The following is a 27,849-nucleotide window of genomic DNA, read 5'->3' on the forward strand; positions in this document are numbered from 1 at the left end:
AAGATCCTTGATGAAAACCTGCTCTAGAGCGCTCAGGACCGTGGACTGGGGAGACTTCCAACAGGACAATGCCCCTAAGCACACAGCCAAGACAACGCAGGAGTGGCTTTGGGACAGAGAATAATGGGAGAAACTCCTCAAATACAGGTGTGCCAAGCTTGTAGCGTCATACCCAAGGCTGTAAACATGGCCACAAAGGTTGTTCAACAAAGTACTGAGTACTGAAAGTACAAAGTACTGAGAGGGCCTGAATACTTATGTAAATGTGAAATTTTAAATGTTTTTTGCCTTTTCATTATGGGGTATTGTGTGTAGATTGATAAGTGGAAAAACAATTTAATCCATGTTAGAATAAGGCTGTAATATAACAAAATGTGGAACAAGTCAAGGGGTCTGAATACTTTCCGAATGCACTGTATATGAGCTATATAGAACAATCTGCACTTTGACTGGACTCCTGGCTCCTCAGTTCTCTCTCTTGCTGGTGCCATCTCTTCAGTGGGTTAGAGTTATGGTGTAGTTCAGTGGTTCCCAAACTCTTTCATTTACTGTACCTCCCAACGGAATTTTGCTCTGAACGGAGTGCACCCGAATTACCCCTTCATGTGCATCTTCTCAAGTACCCCCTGGTTGGGAGCCACTGGTGTAGGAAGATGTTTGGGGAAGAATTGAACCAGGCAACAAACTGGTCTGTTGATTGTTGAGGAGACCCAGCCAGCCCAGCGGCCCCTCTGTGGACCAAACCAAGCAGTGTCTCCTGGATCTGCTGAATGTCACCACACTGCTGACACCACTAATCCTACTGTCAGAGATGGACCATTTCACTGTCTCTCTCCCTCCGTCTATCTCTCTCCACCCCTCTTTCTCGCTGTATGAATGGGAGCTGCGCTGGCCGTGTTTTAACAATGGGCCTATTTCATGAGGTCTAGCACTACCCCCACCCCCCGGTGCAGACTGTTGGACTGTCAGCTATTTTATTTTCTATATGCTCTTTGCTCATGGGGTTCACTGTCCTTGGGTTGGCTGGGTAAATCAATGTTCTGTCCCTCCTTACTGAAATAAATGACTCAGTTAAGCACACTGAATTCTGTTCATAGTCGTCATATCACATTTTGATCTTATCCATGTCTATTGTGAGACACCTTACCTTGTCTGTACCTTTCTTTCTTTCTGGAAGAATGGTTTAGTCTGTTTACTTCTGTCAAGAAGGTTCTGATTGTATGAAGGGTATGAGATGGTCTATTGGAACTGGATGACAACCATGCGCAAACAGTCCTGACCTGAGATGAAGGATGCTGTGTGTTTTCTCCCCCTGGTGTTCAGCTGAGCTGGCCTCTCTCCACCAGGGCCTGGTCTGGTGTATCAGAGGTCACAGGGACCTGATATGCCACAGTGTAGGTCACACCACCCTGAGAAAAGACTCCAGATGTAGGCCTAAGCATTGGGAAAGACTGGCCACGGACAATTTATCAATCCCCCCACAATGGATGGCAGGTAGGCTGGGATTACACCCATGTGCTAAAATCCTACAATCTCACGGAAGCCATTTGGAGGCTGCCTCATATTTTGTTGTGTATTCATCAATGATTGAAAAAGACAAACTTGCCATCTTAAATGCACTTTATGCTGCTACAGTTCACTGTCACATCAGCTTCAAAGTTGCCATGTTGAATGCTGGTAATTCAATTTATGGTCTAGGAGCTTAGATTCTCTCACCCTCCCGGGCTCCCTGCCACTCCAGAAATGACACCAAATGTTCAGCTCACATTCCTCGTTGTCCAGAGAGACAAGTAGTATATGAAAGGAAGCACCCTGGGTATGCCTGCCTGGCAGAGACTGCGTTACAGTCACTACCAGGGTGTGGTCCTCTGACAGCCCCACTATCCAGGCTGGGGACTAGAATACAGGGTGGGTGACTGTGATCCTGTCTGGTTACCTCGCCCTACTCTTCCCTCTTTCTACTGGCCTCCACTCCCCCGGTGTATGGTGGGATGGTATATAGGCTTGGTGAAGAGGGGGGCTGAGGGCCAGTGCGTGTTAGGAGGGCTGACAGCAGCAGTCCAATTGTGAAGTGAGGTCTGGTTACTGTTTGTTCAGAGCTGTGTGGAATTTCTGCCCCCACTCCCTTTTTTCATTCTCGCATTCTCAGCTGCTGGCCCCACGGCGAGTCAGCTGGACTGGAGAGGAGCTGGCTACTTACTTCACTGGGGAGTTTTTGTCCTTTCATAGCAATAGTCAGCCTTGTCTCGTAATCTATAAAGTTGTGTGTCTTCCGTGACTTTTCCTCTAGATCCATTTTTTTGCGTGGTGAGTAGAGATCCATGAAGAGCTGCACTGTGTTCAAATGCCCCCAGGGAAAGAGAAAGTGTAAAAGAAAGAATGGTACTGTGTGACCTTCTGGAAGTCCTCCACAGCTATTCAGTTTCTGAGAGCTCTTGTGTTTTAAAGGCCTAAAGAAGCAGAGATTAGAGAAATCGGATGACGGCCAAGTAGAAATGCTTGATGCGCTGCTAGCGTTGCCATAGCAGGCTCAGTTGGACCTTTTATTTCTATACTATTCAAAGCGATGGACAAATGGTAGCAGCCATCTTGTTCATACACATACATTTGTCAAGATGGCTGACGGCATTCTCATCCACTCATCTCAATTGTAGTAACTATTAATGCTAACAACTAGAAAGCAGAATCGTTTTGTTGCAAGTGGTAAGAAGTGTTAATGATTACCTCCCCCATTGTATTTATCTTGTCAGAGAATGGATACCAGTGGGGTGAAAGTGCTGGAGTCTGCTGATGACATCCAGGAGCGCCGGCAGCAGGTGTTGGACCGCTACCGGCGCTTCAAGGAGCTGTCGGGCGTGCGACGGCAGAAGCTGGAGGACTCGTACCGCTTCCAGTTCTTCCGCCGCGATGCTGACGAGCTGGAGAAGTGGATCCAGGAGAAGCTGCAGATTGCCTCTGATGAGAACTACAAGGACCCTACCAACCTCCAGGTCAGTCTGCCTTGTCCGTATGTCTGTCAGCATACGGCATAACAGTACCTACCTATTGCACATCATGGGTTTTAGTGCACAAGGATGCATTTCAACAGCTCCAGGTAGATTTAGGATCAGCCTGTTCAGTTGTCATTTTAGTCTATTGGAATTTAGGTTGTGTTGTACTGTAACCATGGCTTTGACAAAATGAATGATAACATCCTGATTCCATTTTGTCACCTTACTTTATTACAGTATGCACGAGCCACTTTTTGTGAATTGACTGACTTGTAGCCTTTCTAGTGGCCGTTCAAAATGAAACCGCAAGGCCATAAAACTCACACAGAATGATCAGTACATCATAATCCGTGACCCTTCGCCAGGTATGTCTGTCCTGTCCATTGTAGTCTTTGCCATGCTAACATGCCTCCTCTCCCCCACAGGGCAAGCTCCAGAAACATCAGGCCTTTGAGGCGGAGGTGCAGGCCAACGCTGGAGCCATCATTAAGCTAGACGAGACTGGCAACCTTATGATCTCCGAAGGCCACTTTGCCTCCGAAACCATCCGCGTAAGAGACAAAGACACACACCCACACAGTCCGCTGAGCTATGTGCCTGACCAAGATAGATCTACACAATCCATCCTTTTTAACCCCGATCATGTCTGGTTCAGTCCTTCACGCCATACCGGACTTCCCAGAGACCCATAGTATCAAGTTTCAATATGGCTGACTATATAAAAGTAGGTGCTTGGGTGATGTGGACCTCCTGGCTCTTGTGTTTCTCTCTCTTTTAGGTTCCACTCCCTTTTAATTCTTTCAGATCCATTCTGTTTGCTGTGTGGTTATGACCTATATATGAAGACTATGAGAAGTGCATGATGTGTGTGTGCCTATTTTCTATTGATATGCACTTATCTTGGTCTCAAACTACAGCTTCAGCAAGTACTGGACTCAAAGTACTGGAACCATAATTTGTGTCTCAGAGTAGGAGTGCTGATTTGGGATCAGTTTTAACTTTTGGATCATTAATGGACAAGATCACATGGATGAGGGAAGCTGGTCTTAGGTCTACTACACCTACTCTTAGATACTTTGTGAATATGGGCCCTAATTTCTATTTTTAGATCGTAATGAATAACGTATGGACAGAGGGGACCTGATCCCAGATCAGCACTCCAACTCTGAGAGACTGAATATTGGGCCCTGGTCTTGCATCAGTTTCCATCACCCTGTGTAAATTGTTTCCCTTTTTGCTTTTAGACTCGTCTGGAGGAGCTTCACCGTCTTTGGGACATGCTGCTGCAGAAGACCAAGGAAAAGGGTGTCCGTCTACTGCAGGCCCAGAAGCTAGTGCAGTACCTGCGCGAGTGTGAGGATGCCCTGGACTGGATCAGTGACAAGGTCAGTGTCTCAACCTGAAGTCACACACATCCTCTATATCTACTGGAGGCCATGGCCTAAAGCATGTCTACGGAACTCTAATAGACAACATGACCTTACCCTAAATCATATCCAACAGGAGACCATTGCCATAGGACATTATTGACAACCAATTCTAAACATTAGCCTCCCTAAACCATGTCTGCAGGGCCCTACTATATAACCGATCCTGAATCTTACCAAAACCTGTGTCTTAACAGGAGGCCATGGCCACCTCGGAGGAGCTGGGCCAGGACCTGGAGCACGTAGAGGTGCTACAGAAGAAGTTTGAGGAGTTCCAGACGGACCTGGCAGCTCACGAGGAGCGTGTGAACGAGGTGAACCAGCTGGCGGGCAAGTTGAGCCAGGAGTCCCACCCCGAGGCGGAGCTCATCGTTCGCAAGCAGGAGGAGGTGAACGCCGCCTGGCAGAGGCTCAAGGGCTTGGCGCAGCAGAGGCAGGGCAGGCTGTTCGGAGCCGCCGAGGTGCAGAGATTTAACAGGTATGCCCAGGACAGGCTGGGTGTGTGTTTTCTTTTGGAGTGTGTGTGTGATGGGGAAGCCACAAGACAACTGAGAGGATCAAGACATTTGGATTTTCTGTTCTGACTGAGAGTGTTATGTGGCCTGCAGGGATGTGGACGAGACCATTAGCTGGATCAAGGAGAAGGAGCAGCTCATGGCATCCGATGACTTTGGCCGGGACCTGGCCAGCGTTCAGGCTCTGCTGCGCAAGCATGAGGGCCTGGAGAGAGACCTGGCTGCCCTCGAGGACAAGGTCAACACTCTGGGCGGAGAGGCTGAACGTCTGCAGCAGACCCACCCCCAGAACGCCTCCCAGATCCACCTGAAGAGGGATGAGCTCATCACCAACTGGGAGCAGATCCGCACGCTGGCCGCCGAGCGCCACGCCCGCCTCAACGACTCCTACAGGTGGGTACCGGTAAAACCCTGGCCGCCCTAACAGCGAACACACTAACTTTACTGGGTCAGTACCGTATTGTTACTATGTCACTACCATAACATTGCAGTGTCCCTACTGTAACTGTGCGTGGTCAGTACTGTAACTTTACTGGGTTAGTACCGTAACACCACTGCGATCAACACACAGCGACTACCCAATAGCATGGTCAAACAAAACATTTATCAGCCATTTAAGCTCAGTTTAGTTGAAAGTATGCAGAACCCTATCTTCTGACTGACTGTCTGTATGTGTTTTGCCCCCTGCAGGCTGCAGCGCTACACTTCAGACTTCCGTGACCTGACCAGCTGGGTGACGGAGATGAAGGCCCTGATCAACGCTGATGAGCTGGCCAACGACGTGGCTGGAGCTGAGGCTCTCCTCGACCGCCACCAGGAACACAAGGTACAGGAAAACTGATCCTAATAATAATTTTAATATAATTGCAGTTGTTAAGTACTATATATTTTCTCAGATCTTCAGTCAGTGATGCTAGTTTTTCCTGCAATGTTGCTGACGTTTACTGTGTGTGTGTGGTCCTTAGGGTGAGATTGACGCCCATGAGGACAGCTTCAAAGCCACGGACGAGGCCGGCAAGGCTCTGCTCAACACTGGACACTACGCCTCAGAGGAGGTCAAGGAGAAGGTAGGGCTATCTGTCTCTTTATCCTTGGTTTGGAATTCAAGCTTTTACATGGACCTGTGGACAGATTAATTTAACCCCATCTGTGTGTGTGTGTGTGTGTGTGTGTGTGTGTGTGTGTGTGTGTGTGTGTGTGTGTGTGTGTGTGTGTGTGTGTGTGTGTGTGTGTGTGTGTGTGTGTGTGTGTGTGTGTGTGTGTGTGTGTGTGTGTGTGTGTGTGTAGCTGGGTGTACTGACTGAGGAGAAGGAGTCTCTGTTGGAGCTGTGGGAGGTGCGCAGGCAGCAGTACGAGCAGTGCATGGACCTGCAGCTCTTCTACAGGGACACGGAGCAGGTCGACAACTGGATGAGCAAGCAAGAGGTATCGCCATCCACACACAATAACATACTCACTTAATTACACTTAAATTATTATTCTCCAAAAATGTTTGGGTGTGAAGTAATTATTGTGTGCGTGCAGGCGTTCCTTCTGAACGAGGATCTTGGTGACTCTCTGGACAGCGTGGAGGCCCTGCTGAAGAAACACGAGGACTTTGAGAAGTCCCTCAGCGCCCAGGAGGAGAAGATCACTGTGAGTACATAACAGTAACCTCTAAAATCAGCTTTTCCTCCTCAAATGTTACGCCTAATCTCTAACCTCTCTCCAGGCCCTGGATGAATTTGCCACCAAACTGATCCAGAACAACCACTACGCCAAGGAGGATGTGGCCACTCGTAGAGATGCTGTAAGTAGAATACGATGATCAGGACCAGAATGTGTCCTATGTTTGTAGCACTTTGCTAAATTACTAAAATGTAAAATAGAGAGTACAGACTCTTTTATCCAGAGCAATTAGAGTTAAGTGCTTTGCTCAAGTGTACATCAACAGATTTTTCACCTAGTCGGCTTGGGGATTCTCAACACTCTGAACCACTAGGCTACCTGCTTATACCATATCCTGGGTGTTCTGTATAAAATCTCACCCACCCTTCAGCTGCTGAGCCGCCGTAACGCCCTGCATGAGCGTGCCCAGTCCCGCCGCGCCGCCCTGGAGGACTCCTTCCACTTGCAGCAGTTCTCCCGCGACTCGGACGAGCTCAAGAGCTGGATCAATGAGAAGATGAAGACGGCCACCGACGAAGCCTACAAGGTATCAATGTTTCTCAGTTTCTCAGCTACTTTAGCTAGCTATTCTATAGTGATGTACTTTAGCTAGTTAGTTATCTACTTTAGTGGTATACTTTAGCTAGTAAGCTACTTAGTACTTTATAATGGGGTTTCAATACTCAACGTGACTTTCTCCTAGACTGCAGTGGGATCCCATTAGGCTGCAATACCACTGTGAACCACACAGTTCCTTATTCCCAGTACTATGGCCTAATACTTATAACAACCCCTTCCTTTCACCATCTCTCTGCTCTTTCTGTTCTCCCCAGGATCCGTCCAACTTGCAGGGCAAGGTCCAGAAGCACCAGGCCTTCGAGGCGGAGCTGTCAGCCAACCAGAGCCGCATCGACGCGCTGCAGAAGTCTGGACAGGAGCTCCTGGACGGCAAGCACTACGCCGCCGATGAAGTGTCGGTCCGCATGGACGAGGTCAGCTCCCAGTGGAAGAAGCTGCTGGAGGCCACCGAGCTCAAAGGTGAGATGAGTGGGAGTGAGGCTGTTATTATTATGGCGCCCACCATTTTGAGTTTGCCTTGAGTGGAGGAAATATAAAATGGCGGTGACGCTAGTTACTCTGTAGAGGAGCGCTGCAAAAAGGCTCATTTATGTTTTAAGCTAGTTTTTAGTCACTACACTAGGTTTAATTTAAGAGCCCCAAGATCTGAAACCAAACCTACAAATGTAGAACTGCCCTTCCTTCAATACCTACATCCAACTTAATTTCATCCACCCTTAAACCTCTCCTCACCACCCTCTCCTCTCTCCCCAGGTATCAAGCTGCGTGAGGCTAACCAGCAGCAGCAGTTCAACAGGAATGTGGAGGACATTGAGCTGTGGCTTTACGAGGTGGAGGGCCACCTGGCCTCCGACGACTATGGCAAGGACCTGACCAGCGTCCAGAACCTGCAGAAGAAACATGCCCTGCTGGAGGCCGATGTGGCCGCACACCAGGTAATGATTTACTGTAATTTATAAACTGGGTGGTTCGAGCCCTGAATGCTGATTAGCTGACAGCCGTGGTATATCAGACCGTATACCACGTGTAGGACAAAACATTTTATTTAACGTTCGTAATTACTTTATAATAGCAATAAGGCACCTCTGAGTTTGTGGTATATGGCCAATATACCACACACCCTTGTGCCTTATTGCTTAAATCACCGCTAGGTAACTGACTGCCATCACTAGATGTTTTCAGAACCAAAAAGTAAACTACTAACAGACACTGTTGCATTTACCTCTGGGAGCAGCTAATGCGTTTCTACTCTAATTATAAGAATCCCGTCCATGCCTGGTAGTTCCTAGAAAAAGCTGGACTGTGCTGATCTATAGGTTTTTGATTGACTGGCAAATATATACTCTGTGATTTTATGCATGGGAGTTGCCACTCCAAGTAGCCGTCATAGCCCAGTTGCAGAGACATTATTTTGGTCTACAATATTCAGGCATTCAAATATTTGTGTTGACTACTGTCTGTCAGTGCACAAGGTAAGTCTTGCTGACTGACTTACTGCCAATACTGACTGACTCTCTCACCCCTCTCTAGGACCGCATTGACGGCATCACCATCCAGGCACGTCAGTTCCAGGAGGCGGGCCACTTTGACGCTGACAACATCAAGCGCAAGCAGGAGGCGCTGATGGCGCGCTACGACGCCCTTCGCGACCCCATGGCTGCCCGCAAGCAGAAGCTATCGGACTCGCTGCGGCTGCAGCAGCTCTTCAGGGATGTGGAGGACGAGGAGACCTGGATTCGGGAGAAGGAGCCCATCGCCGCCTCCACCAACCGGGGCAAAGACTTGATTGGCGTTCAGAACTTGCTGAAGAAGCACCAGGCCCTGCAAGCGGAGATCGCCGGCCACGAACCCCGCATCAAGGCTGTCACCCAGAAGGGAGAGGCCATGGTGGAGGAAGGTAAGTCGGCTCTTACTAACATGCATACCGTTTTCAACTGTTCACCTGTTGACTATCTAGCAGGTTGGGTCAATTCCATTTAAATTCAACACTTTGACTCTAGTACTCTCGCTGCTAAAACACTCGATCACTGCTATTCGTCCTTCCAGGATGTCTACAAGGCCCTTGTCCTCCCTTCAGCAAATCAGATCACGACTCCATTTTGCTCCTCCTTTCCTATAGGCAGAAACTCAAACACGAAGTACCCGTGCTAAGGTCTATTCAATGCTGGTCTGTCCAATCAGAATCCATGCTTCAAGATTGTTTTGATCACGCGTACTGGGATATGTTCCGGGTAGCCTCCGAGAATAACATTGATATATACACAGACATGGTGACTGAGTTCTTCAGGAAGTGTATAGGCGATGTTGTTCTGACTGTGACTATTAAAACCTACTCAAACCAGAAACTGAATACACGGCAGCATTCGCGCAAAACTGAAAGTGCGAACCACTGGGAATCTGGTCGAATACAAACAGTGTAGTTATTTCCTCCGTAAGGCAATCAAACAGGCAAAACATCAGTACAGAGACAAAGTGGAGTCGCAATTCAACGGCTCCGACACAAGATGTATGATGTATGGGCGGCAGGGTAGCCTAGAGGTTAGAGTGTTGGACTAGCAGCCGAAATGTTGCAAGTTCAACAGACCAGCAGGCCTATCTGTCGGCTGTCCCCACTTGCTTCAAGAAATCCACTATTGTTCCTGTGCCCAAGAAAGCAAAGGTAACTGAACTCAATGACTATTGCCCTGTAGCACTCACTTCTGTCATCATGAAGTGCTTTGAGAGGCTAGTTTAAGGATCAAATCACCTCTACCTTACCTGACACTAGACCCACTTAAATTTGCATACCGCCCCAATAGATCCATAGACGATTCAATCGCCTTCGCATTGCACACTGTCCTATCCCATCTGGACAAGAGGAATACCTATGCATTGACTATAGCTCAGCCTTTAACACCATAGTACCCTCCAAGCTCATCATTCAGCTAGGGGCCTTGGGTCTGAACCCCGCCCTGTGCAACTGGGTCCTGGACTTCCTGACGGGCAGCCCCCCAGGTGGTGAAGGTAGAAAACAATACCTCCACTTTGTTGATCCTCAATACTGGGGCCCCACAAGGGTGTGTGATCAGCCCCCTCCTGTACTCCCTGTTCACCCTTGACTGAGTGGCCACGCAAGCCTCCAACTCAATCATCAAGTTTGCAGATAACACAACAATAGTAGACCTGATTACCAATGTTAGCAACTGATGTTATCCTTCAATAACACAAACTCCAAAGCAAATCATGGGGAGATAGTAGGTTTATTCAGAGAGGACAAATCAAGATGTTATGCTGGGAGGTAGGTAGATGTTCAGTCTCCCATCCTCAGCTTTTCTCACTGAATGAAGGAACAGGATGCCATTTATAACCCCCCCACCCTAGTTTGGGGTTGACCAATCAGAAGTTCTTGCAATATAATAACAAGTATCCTGCCCCCGACTCAATATACAGACCAATGAAAACGCGGCACAGGTACCACACGTTACTCTGAGTTCAGGAGTGACATTCCACAGATTCTGAAGATGTCGAACTGAACTCCTATTTACAATTCCCTAATGACTATTAATACTCTAGTTTTTAGTCCTCTCATCCGCTCATCCTCTGCGTTGTGTATTTATCTTCGACATATTCCTACACCATCAATGACAAGACGGCCCAGAGGAAGGAGGTGAGTGTCCTGGCAGAGTGGTGCCAGGAAAATAACATCTCCCTCAACGTAAAAACAAAAACAAAGGAGCTGATCGTGGACTTCAGGAAACAGCAGAGGGAGCACGCCCCTATCCACATTGACGGGACCGCACTGGCGAAGATGGAAAGCTTCAAGTTCCTCGGCATACGCATCAATAACAATCTGAAATGGTCCACCCACACAGACAGTATGGTGAAGAAGGCGCAACAGAGCCTCTTCAACTTCGGGGCTGAAGAAATTCGGCTTGACCCTTAAGACCCACAAACCTTTATAGATGCTCAGTTGAGAGCATCCTGTCATTCTTACAGACGGTAGGCTATTAAGGTCACAGTTGTAAAAACTTAGGACACTAAAGAGGCCTTTCTTATGACTCTGAAAAACACCAAAAGAAAGATGCCCAGGGTCCCTGCTCATCTGCGTGAACGTGCCTTAGGCATGCTGCAAGGAGGCATGGCCAGGGCAATAAATTGCAATGTCTGTACTGTGAGACGCCTAAGACAGCACTACAGGGAGACAGGGCGGACAGCTGATTGTCCTTGCAGTAGCAGACTACGTGTGACAACACCTGCACAGGATCGGTACATCCGAACACCACACCTGTGGGACAGGTACAGGATGGCAACAACAACTGCCCGAGTTACTCCAGTAACACACAATCCCTCCTCCATCAGTGCTCAGACTGTCCGCAATAGGCTAAGAGAGGCTGGACTGAGGGCTTGTAGGCCTGTTGTAAAGGCAGGTCCTCACCAGACATCACCGGCAACAACGTCGCCTATGGGCACAAACCCAACATTGCAGATATTTCTTTGTATCCGGAAACTATCATTTCGAAAACAAACGTTTATTCTTTCAGTGAAATACGGAACCGTTCCGTATTTTTTCTAACGGATAGCATCCCTAAGTCTAAATATTGCTGTTGCATTGTACAACCTTCAATGTTATGTCATAATTATGTACAATTCTGGCAAAATAATTATGGCCTTTGTTAGGAATAAATGGACTTCACACAGTTCGCAATGAACCAGGCGGCCCAAACTGCTGCATATACCCTGACTGCTGCATATACCCTGACTGCTTGCACGGATGTAAGAGAAATGACACAATTTCCCTAGTTATAAGAAATTCGTGTTAGCAGGCAATATTAACTAAATATGCAGGTTTAAAAATGTATACTTGTGTATTGGTTTTAAAGAAAGGCAATGATGTTTATGGTTAGGAACCTTGGTTCAACGACAGTGCTTTTTTCGCAAATGCGCTTGTTAAATCATCAAGTAGGCTGTGATTCAATGAGAAATTAACAGGCACTGCATCGATTATATGCAACGCAGGACACACTAGATAAACTAGTAATATCATCAACCATGTGTAGTTAGCTAGCGATTATGTTAAGATTTATTGTTTTTTATAAGATAAGTTTAATGCTAGCTAGCAACTTACCATGGCTTCTTGCTGCCCTCGCGTAACAGGTAGTCAGCCTGCCATGCAGGCTCCTCGTGGAGTGCAATGTAAGGCAGGCGGTTAGAGCGTTGGGACTAGTAACCGGAAGGTTGCAAAAACGAATCTCCGAGCTGCCAAGGTAAAAATCAGTCATTCTGCCCCTGAACAAGGCAGTTAACCCATCATTCCTAGGCCGTCATTGAAAATAAGAATGTGTTCTTAACTGACTTGCCTAGTTATTATTTTTAAAATCGGAAAATCGGTGTCCAAAAATAGAGAATGTTATGAGAACTTTAAATCAGCCCTAATTACTTGGCCATTCCGATTAATCGGTTGACCTCTACTCTACTGAAATGGAATTGTCCCAACCCCGCTCTCCTGGTCGTTATTGTAAAATATATTTTTTCAATGATTTTCCCTCTAATAAATAAACTATCCACCTCTCCCTGTGGTCCCCACTAGGTCACTTTGCCGGAGAGGAGGTGAAGGTGAAGCTGGAGGAGCTGAACGGCCGCTGGGACACCCTGAAGGGCAAGGCCGGGCAGCGCAGGCAGGACCTGGAGGATTCGCTGCAGGCCCAGCAGTACTTTGCTGACGCCAACGAGGCAGAGTCCTGGATGAGGGAGAAGGAGCCCATTGTGGGCAGCCCCGACTACGGCAAGGACGAGGACTCTGCTGAGGTAAGAGAGGCAAAGAGGGACATTTGACTATCTAGGTGGGTAAATTATGGAGGTGAATTCATGAATGAATACTTTGTTTGAGGATAGGTTTGGATGTAGAAGGTTGGAGGATGTAAAGTGGAGATGACACTCACTCCTCTCTGTTCTTCCCCAGGCCCTGCTGAAGAAGCACGAAGCCCTGATGTCTGATCTGAGTGCCTATGGAAGCAGCATCCAGGCTCTGAAGGAGCAGGCCCAAACCTGTAGGGTAAGTCTGGAACCCACATTGTATCTTTAGAATTATTGTAAAATGGATATGAACCATTTGTCAGCTTATGAATGCCTTAACTAGCTAGTTCACATTCTTTGGATAATAAAACTGTGTTTCTCATCCATGCAAACATCTGAGAACCAGAGGTGCAACAAATCAATAATTTATTTTCTACTCCCAGTCTATCATATACACAACCTGATTTTTTTTATGTTGACATCTTCTAGATTACACCTATAATCCTTATTTTTAATCTCACCTGCAGCAACAAGTGGCTCCCACCGATGATGAGACGGGCAAAGAGCTGGTGCTGGCCCTCTATGACTACCAGGAGAAGAGCCCCCGCGAGGTCACCATGAAGAAGGGAGACATCCTCACCCTGCTCAACAGCACTAACAAGGTACACACACACACACACACACACACACACACACACACACACACACACACACACACACACACACACACACACACACACACACACACACACACACACACACACACACACACACACACACACAGCATCTTAGTGAGATGAACAAAAGCCTTGTACCGGAAACAACTACTAGGTCATACCCATGACTAGGCACTTGATGTAGAACGGAAAGAATTGGAAGGATATAGGCAAGAGAGTATGGGACATATATCTTAATATTTTATGGGGGATAAAAAGAGCATGTCTTCTCCCGTGGTCCTTTCTCCTGACCTCCCCTCTCTCCCCTGCTGTAGGACTGGTGGAAGGTGGAGGTGAATGACCGACAGGGTTTTGTTCCGGCAGCCTACGTCAAGAAGCTGGATCCCACCCAGTCCTCTTCCAGAGAGAACTTGCTGGATGAGCAGGGCAGCATCGGCCTGCGCCAGGATCAGATTGAGAACCAGTAAGGGACTACTTCTATTCCCTCCACCTAAGCCAGTCCCAAAATACCCTATCCCCAGTACTTCTCTTCAGTACACTCCTGCATCTCTGTATAGTTATTTACCCCTTTAACTTAGGACGTGTTGTCCCTAATGGGTTAATTAACTGTGTATTCTGTGTTCTAACGTTTCCTGACTTGAAGAAATGTCCATGTGAGCTCAACCCAATAACATTTACCTCTTTGATGCCCCAGTCTTGTTCTCCCTTTTCTGTCTCGCTCTCTCTTCAAATAATTTTAGTTTCCCTTTCTATTCCTTAGTGAAGCAGCCCAAAGTCACACTTTTTTCTCTCTATCACTAACGGCCTTTTGCCTTTTTCTCCATCTATCTCTGTTTCTCTCTAACCACTAACGCCTGCCTGCCTGCGCATGTCATTTCTGGACTGAGCAGGCCGTTGGCCAAGGAGGCGTGCAGTGTGTCTGTACGCATGAAGCAGGTGGAGGAACTGTGAGTAAGACCAGTGTCCCCGTAGGTGTCGTGTTTGCGAAGCCACCACGCATCGCCACGGGCAAAGCCATTTGCCATTCCTGCCACTCCCTCAATCAATACCCATGTCAATCAATACCCATGTTGATGTCGTGGTCCTTGTGACTGTGATTCCAGTGTGCACTCTCGCTCTCATATCCATCACTCATCTTCTATTCAACAGATGGATAGAAGCTTCATCTGTCTTTCTCACTCCTTTTTTCTCCCAGCTTGCCTGTGGGTGTCATGAGCTCACTTGCATTCTGTTTTTCCATGAGAATGTGTTTTTTACTCTGCATCATAGACAGCCATGTTACAAACCTGGCAGATTATGGCATCTTATGAAATTGTGAGCATAGTAAGGGGGAATCACCTCATCCACCACTAATGTGTAGCAACCACCTGAGGGATGCCATGGCAGCCATTTTGTGCTGCGCCAGAAAGCTCACCACACATCAGCTATCACAGTGGAGAGGTGTGCACTTTAGGGCTGACCCTGGAGGTCTACCGGTATTTAAAGATTTGCTAAATTATTAATCCAAATTGAAATATAATTTTGGCAACAACCCTAGTGCGCTCAGTTCTCCCTGTAGATCATAATGTATTGACACTTCGGCGTTATTTCCACTACCCAGTGTCCCCCTCACACAGGGAATTCTGAAAGCCTTTATCCTGTATTTTTAGGTACGGAACTCTCCAGGAGCTAGGCGAGAAGCGCAAGGACATGCTGGAGAAGAGCTGTAAGAAGTTCATGCTGTTCCGTGAGGCCAACGAACTACAGCAGTGGATTAACGAGAAGGAGGGAGCACTCACCAATGAGGAGGTGGGCTCCGACCTGGAGCAGGTGGAGGTGCTGCAGAAGAAGTTTGATGACTTCCAGAAGGTATGCCGCACACAACATGGCCACCAGTAGTAGGAGAAGGATACTAGATTACTTACTGGACTAAGAAGTATTTAAAAATCATGTTCAAGCACAGGAGCAATGTGTGTATTATACTTACTCAGTTCTTCTAATCTATGCTGTCCCATCTCACCCAGTACATTGGTGAATACTGGTATGAGTTTTGTGTTGACTGTCTTGTCTTCTGTCTGTTTGACTACCAGGACCTGAAGGCCAATGAGTCTCGTCTGAGGGACATCAACAAGGTGGCGTCTGAGCTGGAGTCTGAGGGCCTGATGGCCGAGGAGGCAACCATGGTCCAATCTCAGGTAGGATGGTGTAGCCAACCACTGCAGAAATATTAAATACTTTTCATATTAGGTCAATGATAAAAGCATATGGAGTGAATGTTATGAGGATTTGTAAAAAGTAATTTGGTACATTATTTGAAACAAATCAAATGTATTAACATTCCTAGCGCGGAACCCCTCGACAACATTCCGCTGAAAAGGCAGCGCGCGAAATTCAAAAATATTTTTTAGAAATATGTAACTTTCACACATTAACCTGTTACTCCTACCCCCTACTTTTTCGAACATTCTGTTAAAAATCGCGCAACATTTCAGCGCCCTGCTGCTCATGCCAGGAATATAATATATGCATATGATTAGTATGTGTGGATAGAAAACACTCAGACGTTTATAAAACTGGTTAAATCACGGCTGTGACTATATGCGTTTCATCGAAAAGCGCAGGAAAATCTGATCACTGAAAATTGGAAAATATATCAATGCGCCACTTGCATGTATTGTCTATGGGAAAGCAAATTACCTGGAGCCGAGATTGCAATTCCTACAGCTTCCACACGATGTCAACAGTCTTGTCATTTGCCTAGGCTTTGTTTCTTGGTCAAACGAAGAAGAGACAGCCCATTTCTTCAGGTCTCGGACTGGATATTTTGGTTGAGATTTACCCGGACATTATTTCCAGACGTACCCCTATAGAATATACAGCGCCTCGTGATCAATTTGATCGCTTATTAACATTTACTAATACCTAAAGTTGCATTCCAAAAGTATTTCGAAGTGTTTTGTGAAAGTTTATCGTCGACTTTTTTAATTTAAAAAAATGACGTTACGTTATAAGACGCTATTTTTTTTCCGTTTATCACAGTCTTCATAGATCGATATCTAGGCTATATATGGACCGATTTAATCGAAAAAAAGACCCAATAGTGATTATGGGACATCTAGGAGTGCCAACAAAGAAGATGGTCAAAGGTAATGAATGTTTTATATTTTATTTGTGCGGTTTGTGTAGCGCCGACTATGCTAATTATTTTGTTTACGTCCTCTGCGGGTCTTTTGGGGTGTTACATGCTATCAGATAATAGCTTCTCATGCTTTCGCCGAAAAGCATTTTAAAAATCTGACTTGTTGCCTGGATTCACAACGAGTGTAGCTTTAATTCAATACCCTGCATGTGTATTTTAATGAACGTTTGAGTTTTAACTAGTACTATTAGCATTTAGCGTAGCGCATTTGCATTTCCAGATGTCTAGATGGGACGCCTGCGTGTCAGGTAGGAGCAAGAGGTTAACAAGTCCAATACAGCAAATGAAAGATAAAACATCATATTAATCTACCCATCGGGTCCAATTTAAAAAATGCTTTACAGCGAAAGCACCACATATGATTATGTTCGGTCATAGCCAAGTCGAAAAAACACAGCCAAACACAGGAGTCACAAAAAGCAGAAATATAGATAAAATGAATCACTAACCTTTGATGTTCTTCATCAGATGACACTCATAGGACATCATGTTACACAATACATGTATGTATTGTTTGATAATGTGCATATTTATATCCAAAAATCTCAGTTTACATTGGCGCATTACTTGCAGTAATGTTTTTAATTCCAAAACATACGGTGATTTTGCAGAAATACTCATAATAAACATTGATAAAAGATACAAGTGTTATTCACAGAATTAAAGATAGACTTCTCCTTAATGCAATCGCTGTGTCAGATTTTTAAAAAACTTAACGGAAAAAGCATAATCTAAGAACAGCGCTCAGAACCCAAAAGAACCAGAGGAATATCCGCCATTTTGGAATCAACAAAGTTAGAAACAACACCATAAATATTCACTTACCTTTGATGATCTTCATCAGAAGGCACTCCCAGGAATCACAGGTCGACAATAAATGACTGATTTGTTCCATAAAGTCCGTCATTTATGTCCAAATAGCCACTCGTTATTAGCGTGTTCAGCCCAGTAATCCATCTTCATGAGGCGCAGGCACTTCATCCAGGCAAAAACTCTAAAAGTTCCGTTACAGTCCTTTAGAAACCTGTCAAACGATGTATGGAATCAATCTAGGATGTTTTTAACATAAAACATCAATAATGTTCCAACCAGAGAATTCCTTTGTCTTCAGAAAAGCACTGGAACGAGAGGTAACTCTGTCGGGAGCGCGCGTCATGAGACCGAGGCTCTCTGCCAGACCACTGAAGTCTCATGAGCCCCTCCTTTATAGTAGAATCCTCAAACCAGTTTCTAAAGACGGTTGACATCTAGTGGAAGCCCTAGGAAGTGCAACCTCATCCATATCTCAACGTGTATTCGGTAGGCCAAGCTTTGAAAAACTACAAACCTCAATGTCCCACTTCCTGGTTGGATTTTTCTCAGGTTTTCACCTGCCATATGAGTTCTGTTATACTCACAGACATCATTCAAACAGTTTTAGAAACTTCAGAGTGTTTTCTATCCAATACTACTAATAATATGAATATATTAGCATCTGGGACTGAGCAGTTCACTCTGGGCACACTATTCATCCAAAAGTGAAAATGCTGCCTCCTATCCCAAAAAGGTTAAACTCAAATGTGTAAGCTGAAGTTATGGCAACATTTCTCATCTTCTCTCTCTTTCTCTCCTCTCTAGGAACAAGTGATGCTGGGATCTGCTCCTGGCCAGGTAAGACAATTTCACAGTTGCAATACATTATACTGGTAAGGAAAGTTAATGCAATCAAAATGTATAGATGTGCCATCAACGTCAACACAAATTCCGCTCTTTGTTCCAACAGGATGAGGCTGATAACAAGAATGCCTCTCCATGGAAGGTAAGACGCTCGTCTTCTGACAAAAAGACCAATCAACATGATTTCATGTGCTTCCAAACAAAACATTTTGTATCCCAACCTTATTTTAATGTTGTTTTAGTCCATAACAGACATCAACTGCTAAGATTGGACAGCATGTCAATCTGGACTTGTCATATGAACCTGAGCATGATTTAACTGTATTGTGGGTTTTGACACAGTGGGAGTCAAAACTATTAGAATGAACCTAAATCATGACCACTAACTCAGCCTTGTTCATAGGAGCGTACATCAGTTAATGTAAGATGTATTTGTTAACACAAACAAGAGACAAACGAATGGAAGACCTGGCAGTGGTACTCGCCATTCTATCTACAAGTTTACTTAAACAATAAGGCCTGAGGAGGGGGTGTGGTATATGGCTGTTTTTAGGTATGGCTGTTCTTACATAAGACACAATACGGCCCCTGCCTGGATACAGCCCGTAGCTGTTGTATATTGGCCATATATTATAAACTGGTTACCAATGTATTTTTACTGCTCTAATTACATGTTTTGTCATACACGTGGTTTACAGTCTTGATATACCACAGCTGTCAGCCAATCAGCATTCAGGGCTCGAACCACCCAGTTTATAAAAGACAGTAGAGTACCTGTACTCCACTTTTGTAGCTACTCTGTTTACTTACTAGCTGTTTACTCATTAGGGTAAACATTATTCCCCAAAATCAGGTCATTTTTAAATGTAAAGCAGCCTGAAAAGACCAAAGCAGACACATGTTGACTCACCCATAAAAATAGAATTAGAACACAGTATTATACGTCTCTCTATGGACACACCCTGCACATAAATGTCCATATTACCTAGTGCACTGTATGTGTAGCAGTTCACGTTGGGGTTCAGTGTCCACTTCAGGTTCTGCTGGTCTTCTATTGCCATGGTGATGGTGCTGGTTGTCTCTTGGGCAACCGTGTAAAGACATGGGCAGCTTTTACCTCCCTGCTGCGCTAACATGGTGACTGGTGTGGTGTTTTCTGTTATTTTCCAAATCCTCCTTCCCTCCTCCCCCCTTTTCCTCTCCGCCCTCCTGATCTGGTTTTTTCATCTTTGATTGTAGAATGTACGCTTGGCTGTTCAAACGACGGCTAACTTTAATACTATCAAGGTAAGATTTTTAAGGACCACTCCATCTGTCCCGCCCCTGATCGCACCCCCTTCTCTTCCCTTGCATTATGTCCTCCTGGCTCGTCTCATACCTGCATCGTGTTTATTCGGGAGACTAAGCCCTTCCATCAACAGTCTCATTGTGGTCTTGCCGTGCCGTGCGTTCGTTGTCGTCCTGTAGTTCCATTGTCTTGCACATCGTCCTGGTCTGGTCTCCGTGTCCACACTCCTTACATCGTTTTTTGTTCTAATCATGTGACCGATGTCATTGAATGGCCTTGTCCCTCGTTACGGTTTTCATTTGTCTCACCCCCCTCTTCTTTAACCATTGTTATTTGTTTTCAGAAGGAAGGATGGCTGTTACAAAAAGGCATTGAAATATGCCTCAACACCATCTTTGTAACCCTAGCATTTTGTTGTCATTTGTTTCTCAATTTTGTGTGTTCTCATCACCATGCATCCCTCTCCCTGTCTGACTTACCTTCTTCCTCATCACCAACTCCTCATCTGTGTTCAACACCCTCCTTTTACGTCAGTCTCTCTGTCAAACACACAGAGCACAAACTGAATCTTTGAGCACTTTCAGTGATTCACGATTGATATTCACCACTGATATCAGTTTAAGTCTAGATTACCAGGATTGGGCTCCATTGTAACTGTCAATGCAAACGAGTTCATATTCAATTAATAAATTAAATATATATATTCTTCATTTGAGTTCAAATGGAATTTATCCTAACCTGGAGGATATACAACCATAGAATCCTGAAAATAAATAACTTATCAATACGTTAAAACATTCCCTCAATTTGAATCAGCTAAATTGGAGCACTGGGTTACAGAAACTTGGGTAGAGGCCTCAAGGGAGTGATTGAATCCTGGCAATGTTCCATCTAGCTCTGTGATTGGGTGATACATTTCTGGGGGTGTGTTTGTAGGAGCTGAACAACCGCTGGAGATCCCTGCAGCAGCTGGCCGAGGAGAGGAGCAACATGCTGGGCAGTGCCCACGAAGTGCAGAGGTTCCACAGGTACACACACACAGTTGAGCAAGAAACAGTGGGTGGATTTGAATATTACAACGCACATGAAACAAAATGGCTGGGGTTGAGTCAAAATTGAAATGGCTGCTTTTTGTTGTCCTCAGGGATGCGGATGAGACCAAGGAGTGGATCGAGGAGAAGAACCAAGCGCTGAACACAGACAACTATGGCCACGACCTGGCCAGCGTTCAGGCCCTTCAGCGCAAACACGAGGGCTTTGAGAGAGACCTGGCTGCCCTGGGAGATAAGGTGAGAGTGAACACAGTCGGTCTCTCAAACACACACACACACAGTCGCACACTTTCGTTGCTCTGCTGTTTATAGACCATACTGACCCTTTTCCTTCCGGTTCCAGGTGAACTCCCTGGGGGAGACAGCGGAGCGTCTGATCCAGTCCCACCCAGAGGCGGTGGACGACATCCAGGAGAAGTGCACAGAGCTCAATACGGCCTGGAGCAGTCTGGTGGGGCGCGCCGACCAGCGAAAGGATAAGCTAGGCAACTCCCACGACCTACAGCGCTTCCTCTCCGACTTCAGGGACCTCATGTCCTGGATCAACGGCATCCGAGGCCTGGTTTCCTCAGAAGAGCTGGCCAAGGACGTGACCGGGGCTGAGGCCCTGCTAGAGAGACACCAGGTACTGCCTCTACACACACATACAAACACACACACTGCACTGGTACCGTCCATCCACTGTCTCCTTATGGACACCAGATAAGTTTGATCCCACATATCAACATACAAAGTTCTCGTCCATCAAATACACCTTCTTACCCTCCCCTTCTTCTCTCTAGGAGCACCGTACTGAGATTGACGCCCGTGCGGGTACCTTCCAGGCCTTTGAGCAGTTTGGCCAGCAGCTGTTGGCGCGTGGCCACTATGCCAGTCCTGAGATCCAGCAGAAGCTGGAGGCCTTGGACCACGAGAGGGCAGACCTGGAGAAGGCCTGGGTGCAGAGACGAATGATGCTCGACCAGTGCCTGGAGCTCCAGGTATAAACGCAGGCACACACACTCTTAGAAACCTCCTCTTGCTGATCTTTGCTTCTGGCACATTTAAGAGTACCAGAGGAATCCTTCCAAAACCAAACGTCTTGTCTCAGTGACTTTTGGCTATTTGGACTCAAGGACATGTTTCTTTGTCCCCATAAGTGTATGTTCCGTTGCACCAGATCTGACACCTTTTGAACAAGGCCTAATCTATTGTGTGTCTACCAACCCACAGAAAAAAAGTTCACAATAAAAATAAAAATAAATTACTAGCCTCTATACAACCTCTCTCTTTTCCCCTTTCTCTCTGCTCTCCTCCCTCAGCTGTTCAACCGTGACTGTGAACAGGCTGAGAACTGGATGGCGGCTCGTGAGGCCTTCCTGGCCAGCGACGACAAGGGTGACTCCCTGGACAGTGTGGAGGCTCTCATCAAGAAACACGAGGACTTTGACAAGGCCATCAATGTGCAGGAGGAGAAAATCGCTGCTCTGCAGTCCTTTGCAGACCAGCTGGTTGGCGCTGATCATTATGCCAAACCAGAGATATTCAACCGTCGCAATGAAGTCCTGGACAGGTCAGTCTTTCTCTTTTTTATGACCGTGTGTATGACTTAGTTACACACAAAGATGCCCAGTCTGCCTGTTCGTTGTTGCTCCAGTCTTAAGTTTTGTCCTCCCGGCCTGTAGGTGGCGCCGTCTGAAGGCTCAGATGATTGAGAAGCGCTCCAAGCTGGGTGAGTCCCAGACGCTGCAGCAGTTCAGCCGCGACGTGGATGAGATAGAGGCCTGGATCAGCGAGAAGCTGCAGACAGCTACAGACGAGTCCTATAAGGACCCCACCAACATCCAGGTACAGGATTGGCTAGCAGCATCTCAGGGCTCCACCCTTAGAGGTTTGAGCACGCTGCCCCATAGAGGGCACACTTGCCACAAAAGGCAATGATAAGCATGGGCAGCTCCATGGAAGACTTTTACCATGGGAAGTACGCCCTCTAACCATCTCAATAAGCTGCCCCTATCCACATATTTAGGGTCAGTTTACCCTACTGCCCCATACCCATTAGTAGGATAACACATATCTGACCCTCTGGCAGTGGTTAGGGTTCATTTTTACCTAGCCTGTCAAGACTTTCTTGTCGGATGAAACACTTTGACCTGTTCAATAGATCACGATCAAATCTTGACTTAATTCATTGTATTTTTGTTTCAATAGATGGTTAGTTTTGTGAGGGTTTGTTAATATACGTTGAATGACATCTAACTTGCCAGTGGTTTTAATGCTGCAATTTAATGTCTTGTCGTTCCTTGTTAACAATGACTACTACTTCTACTCCTGTGACTACTGAACCAACCCCATGTGTTGTGTCTATATGGGACTGAATCTCTCCTCTGTTTTATTGTCTTGTTTATAGCTGTCGAAGCTGCTGGTAAGTTGAATAGTGTGTCAGCTAAGCTAACATCCAAAGTAGGTTTCCTGTTATATGTCCACGTCTGTTGCCTTGTTTGATGTAGAACGCCATCCCGTCTGTCTATTTTCTGTGTTCCTCCGCACTCGCGAGTGCCTGCTTCTTTTTTGTATGGGTTTCATTCATGTGTTCATCCCCCCCAACCCCCGATCTTCTGCCATCAACGCACATGTTTGTACTTGACTGTAGTCCTGTTATCATTTTAGCAAATGTCACTTTGTGTAGTTGCTGGTCGTGGCTTCCATATTGTGGTTTTCTTTTTTTGCTTGTTTGAGGTATGGTCATCTTCAAACACGCTCCACATAGTGTTGCTTTTGTTTAAATATTCCTATAAATCTTGAGAAATGTCTAAACATGTTCTGATCTTATTATAACAGAAACTTGACATATAATTTTATAAAACGTTTAGTGTATAAAAAAAACGGCTTCCATCTATCAGAACTACAATGTAAAATTGAATTTAACATCTGTAGTGTATCAAATACATTGACCTGAGAGGGAGAGAGAGGATACCTCCAGCTTAGAATTGTTGTGCCTTGCCTTATTGTAGCTAATGTAGAGACATGTATGCTAGCAGCAGCCATGGTTGTGAACAAAAACCATACTTTAGCCGTAAAATAAGTATTGTCAAAGATCTATCAAACATCAAGGATAGCTCAGACTAGGACTGAGCCGTATTACCGCCACACCAGCGGTCAAATTCCACATTACCATTTAGTCACAGTAATTAGGCTTCTCCAAGCTCTGATTCTGCTGCTGGTCATTAGTAGCCTACCAAACTTGTTAACTGCCTGGTACTCAGCACTCTATTGTCCCTCTAATCACTCTGACATCAATGCAAATGTTATCGAAAATATAATCAGACTTTGAGCTCATGTTGTGTAACATTTCTATAGGCAATGCAATTGCGTGAGAAAATGGTGATGGTCTCTACTAAAAAAAGGAGGATCCCATCAGCTTTCTATAGGCTTCCATATTTATTTCTCAACTTTCCTAATATTAAGCACATTGCTTATATTTACAACCGGAGTATAGCCTACCTGTCTGGCATGAAAATAAACCACAGGGAAAAGTGTCCTCCATTTGCTATTTAAGTACATAGATGACATGTCTTTTTTCCACTGCCCATACAGGTGCTTGATAATGGTCCAATGTCTCATATTATTTACCATATCAAAAGACAAGATTAAATCAAGAAAAGGCTAATATTGTCACCAATCAGACAATCACTTGTTAATTATATATTATCACTGGTGATTGATGCCCAGCGTAAGAAACAATGCCTTTTTTTGCAACTTTTTCTAATCATAGTCGCACACCTCATGTAGCCTAGCCCATAGGCCTATATGTTTTAATAAGGTTTGTATCACAACTAAAGTGGCCGAATAACTTCTTAAAATTAAGCACATTAATCCGCTTTACAAGCGGTGTAGAGCCTAACTGGCATACATGAGCAGCAGGGGGGTTTCAAGTTTGCGGAAGATCATTTTCACCATTAAAATGCACCATTATAATAAAAGCATTGCATGCATAATTGCATTTGCGGTCACTTTTGATAATGGTGTTTTCCACAAATGGAACATTCACGCTTATAGCCCACTACGAGGTGCGCATTGCAGGACTCATGCCTTTTGAAGCAACTTTTTTCAAATCATCATTAGAGTCGCATCATGCAGCCTTACAATGTATTAAAAATCAAAACATATAGCCCAACGTTTGTAGAACAACTAAAGTTACATTAATAACTCTAAATTAAGCATATAGGAATACCTATTTCTTTGTTAACCTCAACACACAATAGCCGCATATGCGCACCCCCTCAAATCGTTTGGAGAAAATATTTATATTTTATTCAGCTTTGTTCAATTGTATTCTTCATACTATAAAATAATATAAAATAATGCCATGCAATTATGAGTCTTGTCTGCTAAATGAACTAGTATAGTCCGCAGCCATTTGGCATAGACACATCAGGTTCTAACACAAGGACAACTCAGAGTATGCTATTCTTTTATTCTGACAGACCACATTTTCTTCATATCGTGTTTCTTTAGACCTGTCTAAAATAAATAATGGATTTATTGTGAAGGTATAGGCTATATTACATGGATTTTTTTAGACTTTAAAAAAAATGGCTTGCAGGCTGTGTGTGGAAGCCAGGAGATGCTAAATGTGTTTGTTAATTAACGGTCAATTACCGTGAGACCGACCAGTTATTTGCTTGACAATCACCGGCTGACAATTTCGTGATCGCCCTAGCTTAGACACCTCGCATAAGGTTTTTCATTGTTTGCTCTCTCTCGGTGTGTTAAAAACATTGTGGAACGAGTTTTGAAAAGACCCTGACCTCTTCTAGGTACTCTTGGAAAGTTAAATTTGTCGTGGCCCCGTTGTGGGTCTGTTCCAACTCCATTTTGTGTTTGTCACCTTGGTGTTTCTTGTCTTGTAGAAGTCAGTCCGACACATTGTCTGTCCTCATTTGGTGGTGTCTGAATTTCACATGTGTGACCTCATCTTTAAAAAAAAAATTATGACCTCACCTTTTGTGTGGATTTTGTCCTACAGTTATCTCCTGGATGTAGACTTAGTGTATACATGTGTGTATATATCCATCACCAATAGCCCCAAGTTAGGAGACATTTACTCTCCAAACATGCATGAAAAATGACTGCCACTTATAAAAGTTCCATTCTAATATATATACATGTACTCAGCCTCCTTATTTTCAAATTGTACATCAACCCTTACCAACACATTATTTCTAAGTAGCCTACCGGATTGTGTTTTCACACAATCTAAGGGAGATGTCACCCATCCACCACCAACCCACTCCCTCCCATAGTTCTCACTCCCGCTCTCTCACCCCTTCCCTTGCCTGAGCTCAGAGTAAGCACCAGAAGCACCAGGCCTTCGAGGCGGAGTTGCATGCCAACGCAGACCGCATCCGTGGGGTTATCGACACTGGCAACGCCCTCATCCATAGAGGGGCCTGCTCCGGCAGTGAGGATGCGGTTCAGGTACACACACTCTGTCTTTAATCATACTTGTTATTATACATACACTTCATACTTGTAAGTATATAACAAAAAATATTTACATACAGTTGAAGTCGGAAGTTTACATACACTTAGGTTGGAAAATTCATTTTTCAACCACTCCATTTCTTGTTAACAAACAATAGTTTTGGAAAGTCTGTTAGGACATCTACTTTGTGCATGAAACAAGTCATTTTTCCAACAATTGTTTACAGACAGATTACTTCACTTATAATTCACTGTATCACAATTCCAGTGGGTCAGAAGTTTACATACACTAAGTTGACTGTGCCTTTAAACAGCTTGGAAAATTCCAGAAAATGATGTCATGGCTTTAGAAGCTTCTGATAGGCTAATTGACATCATTTGAGTCAATTTGAGGTGTACCTGTGGATGTAGTTCAAGGCCTACTTTCAAACTCAGTGCCTCTTTGCTTGACATCATGGGAAAATAAAAATCAGTCAAGACCTCAGAAGACAAATTGTAAACCTCCACAAGTCTGGTTCATCCTTGGGAGCAATTTCCAAATGCCTGAAGGTACCACGTTCATCTGTACAAACAATAATATGCAAGTATAAACAGCATGGGACCACACAGCCGTCATACCGCTCAGGAAGGAGACGTGTTGTGTCTCCTAGAGATGAACGTACTTTGGTGCGAAAAGTGCAAATCAATTCCAGAACAACAACAAAGGACCTTGTGAAGATGCTGGAGAAAACGGGTACAAATGTATCCATATACACAGTAAGAGTCCTACTACGACACAACCTGAAAAGCCACTCAGCAAGGAAGAAGCCACTGCTCTAAAACCGCCATAAAAAGCCAGACTACGGTTTTCAACTGCACATGGGGACAAATATTGTACTTTTTGGAGAAATGTCCTCTGGTCTGATGAAACAAAAATAGAACTGTTTGGCCATAATGACCATCATTATGTTTGGAGGAAAAAGGGTAAGGCTTGCAAGCCAAAGAACACCATCCCATGAAGCACAGGGGTGGCAGCATCATGTGGGGGTGCTTTGCTGTAGGAGGGACTGGTGCACTTCACAAAATAGATGGCATCATGAGGTAGGGAAATTATGTGGATATACAGTGAGGGGAAAAAGTATTTGATCCCCTGCTGATTTTGTACGTTTGCCCACTGACAAATAAATTATCAGTCTATAATTTTAATTGTAGGTTTATTTGAACAGTGAGATACAGAATAACATAAAAAAAAATCCAGAAAAACGTATGTCAAAAATGTTATAAATTGATTTGCATTTTAATGAGGGAAATAAATATTTGACCCCTCTGCAAAACATGACTTAGTACTTGGTGGCAGAACCCTTGTTGGCAATCAGAGGTCAGATGTTTCTTGTAGTTGGCCACCAGGTTTGCACACATCTCAGGAGGGATTTTGTCCCAGTCCTCTTTGCAGATCTTCTCCAAGTCATTAAGGTTTCGAGGCTGACGTTTGGCAACTCGAACCTTCAGCTCCCTCCACAGATTTTCTATTCCACAGATTTTCTATGGGATTAAGGTCTGGAGATTGGCTAGGCCACTCTAGGACCTTAATGTGCTTCTTCTTGAGCCACTCCCTTGTTGCCT

The 27,849-nt window shown here is 45.0% G+C and overlaps 1 protein-coding gene and 1 non-coding gene across 11 annotated transcripts in view; both read left to right on the forward strand.

Annotated features, from left to right (window-relative positions):
* LOC118387335 (spectrin alpha chain, non-erythrocytic 1) overlaps positions 1-27,849 on the forward strand; it is a 53,972-nt gene that overhangs the window by 12,525 nt on the left and 13,598 nt on the right. For 4 of the 10 annotated variants that reach the window (XM_035775569.2, XM_035775567.2, XM_035775573.2 and 1 more), the window contains exons 2-33: positions 2,751-2,990; positions 3,416-3,541; positions 4,235-4,375; positions 4,615-4,895; positions 5,026-5,325; positions 5,623-5,758; positions 5,898-5,999; positions 6,220-6,357; positions 6,457-6,567; positions 6,644-6,721; positions 6,971-7,126; positions 7,413-7,617; positions 7,912-8,093; positions 8,689-9,055; positions 12,725-12,942; positions 13,097-13,189; positions 13,458-13,592; positions 13,922-14,070; positions 14,498-14,554; positions 15,257-15,455; positions 15,677-15,781; positions 18,403-18,435; positions 18,548-18,583; positions 19,681-19,728; positions 20,666-20,757; positions 20,874-21,018; positions 21,125-21,406; positions 21,564-21,761; positions 22,083-22,333; positions 22,446-22,608; positions 23,171-23,185; positions 26,110-26,241. In XM_035775569.2, coding sequence (XP_035631462.1) covers positions 2,754-2,990; positions 3,416-3,541; positions 4,235-4,375; positions 4,615-4,895; positions 5,026-5,325; positions 5,623-5,758; positions 5,898-5,999; positions 6,220-6,357; positions 6,457-6,567; positions 6,644-6,721; positions 6,971-7,126; positions 7,413-7,617; positions 7,912-8,093; positions 8,689-9,055; positions 12,725-12,942; positions 13,097-13,189; positions 13,458-13,592; positions 13,922-14,070; positions 14,498-14,554; positions 15,257-15,455; positions 15,677-15,781; positions 18,403-18,435; positions 18,548-18,583; positions 19,681-19,728; positions 20,666-20,757; positions 20,874-21,018; positions 21,125-21,406; positions 21,564-21,761; positions 22,083-22,333; positions 22,446-22,608; positions 23,171-23,185; positions 26,110-26,241 — 4,911 coding nt within the window. In that variant the 5' untranslated portion in view covers positions 2,751-2,753. The remainder of the gene's footprint in view (positions 1-2,750; positions 2,991-3,415; positions 3,542-4,234; positions 4,376-4,614; positions 4,896-5,025; positions 5,326-5,622; positions 5,759-5,897; positions 6,000-6,219; positions 6,358-6,456; positions 6,568-6,643; positions 6,722-6,970; positions 7,127-7,412; positions 7,618-7,911; positions 8,094-8,688; positions 9,056-12,724; positions 12,943-13,096; positions 13,190-13,457; positions 13,593-13,921; positions 14,071-14,497; positions 14,555-15,256; positions 15,456-15,676; positions 15,782-18,402; positions 18,436-18,547; positions 18,584-19,680; positions 19,729-20,665; positions 20,758-20,873; positions 21,019-21,124; positions 21,407-21,563; positions 21,762-22,082; positions 22,334-22,445; positions 22,609-23,170; positions 23,186-26,109; positions 26,242-27,849) is intronic. The other 6 variants (XM_035775568.2, XM_035775574.2, XM_035775571.2 and 3 more) reach the window with 4 other exon arrangements.
* LOC118388138 (small nucleolar RNA SNORA84) lies at positions 8,432-8,567 on the forward strand. The gene has a single exon (XR_004826520.1). It is a non-coding gene; the product is annotated as a small nucleolar RNA SNORA84 (small nucleolar RNA).

The sequence above is a fragment of the Oncorhynchus keta genome, chromosome 9 (genome assembly GCF_023373465.1).
Source record: "Oncorhynchus keta strain PuntledgeMale-10-30-2019 chromosome 9, Oket_V2, whole genome shotgun sequence".
Taxonomy (NCBI): Eukaryota; Metazoa; Chordata; class Actinopteri; order Salmoniformes; family Salmonidae; genus Oncorhynchus; species Oncorhynchus keta.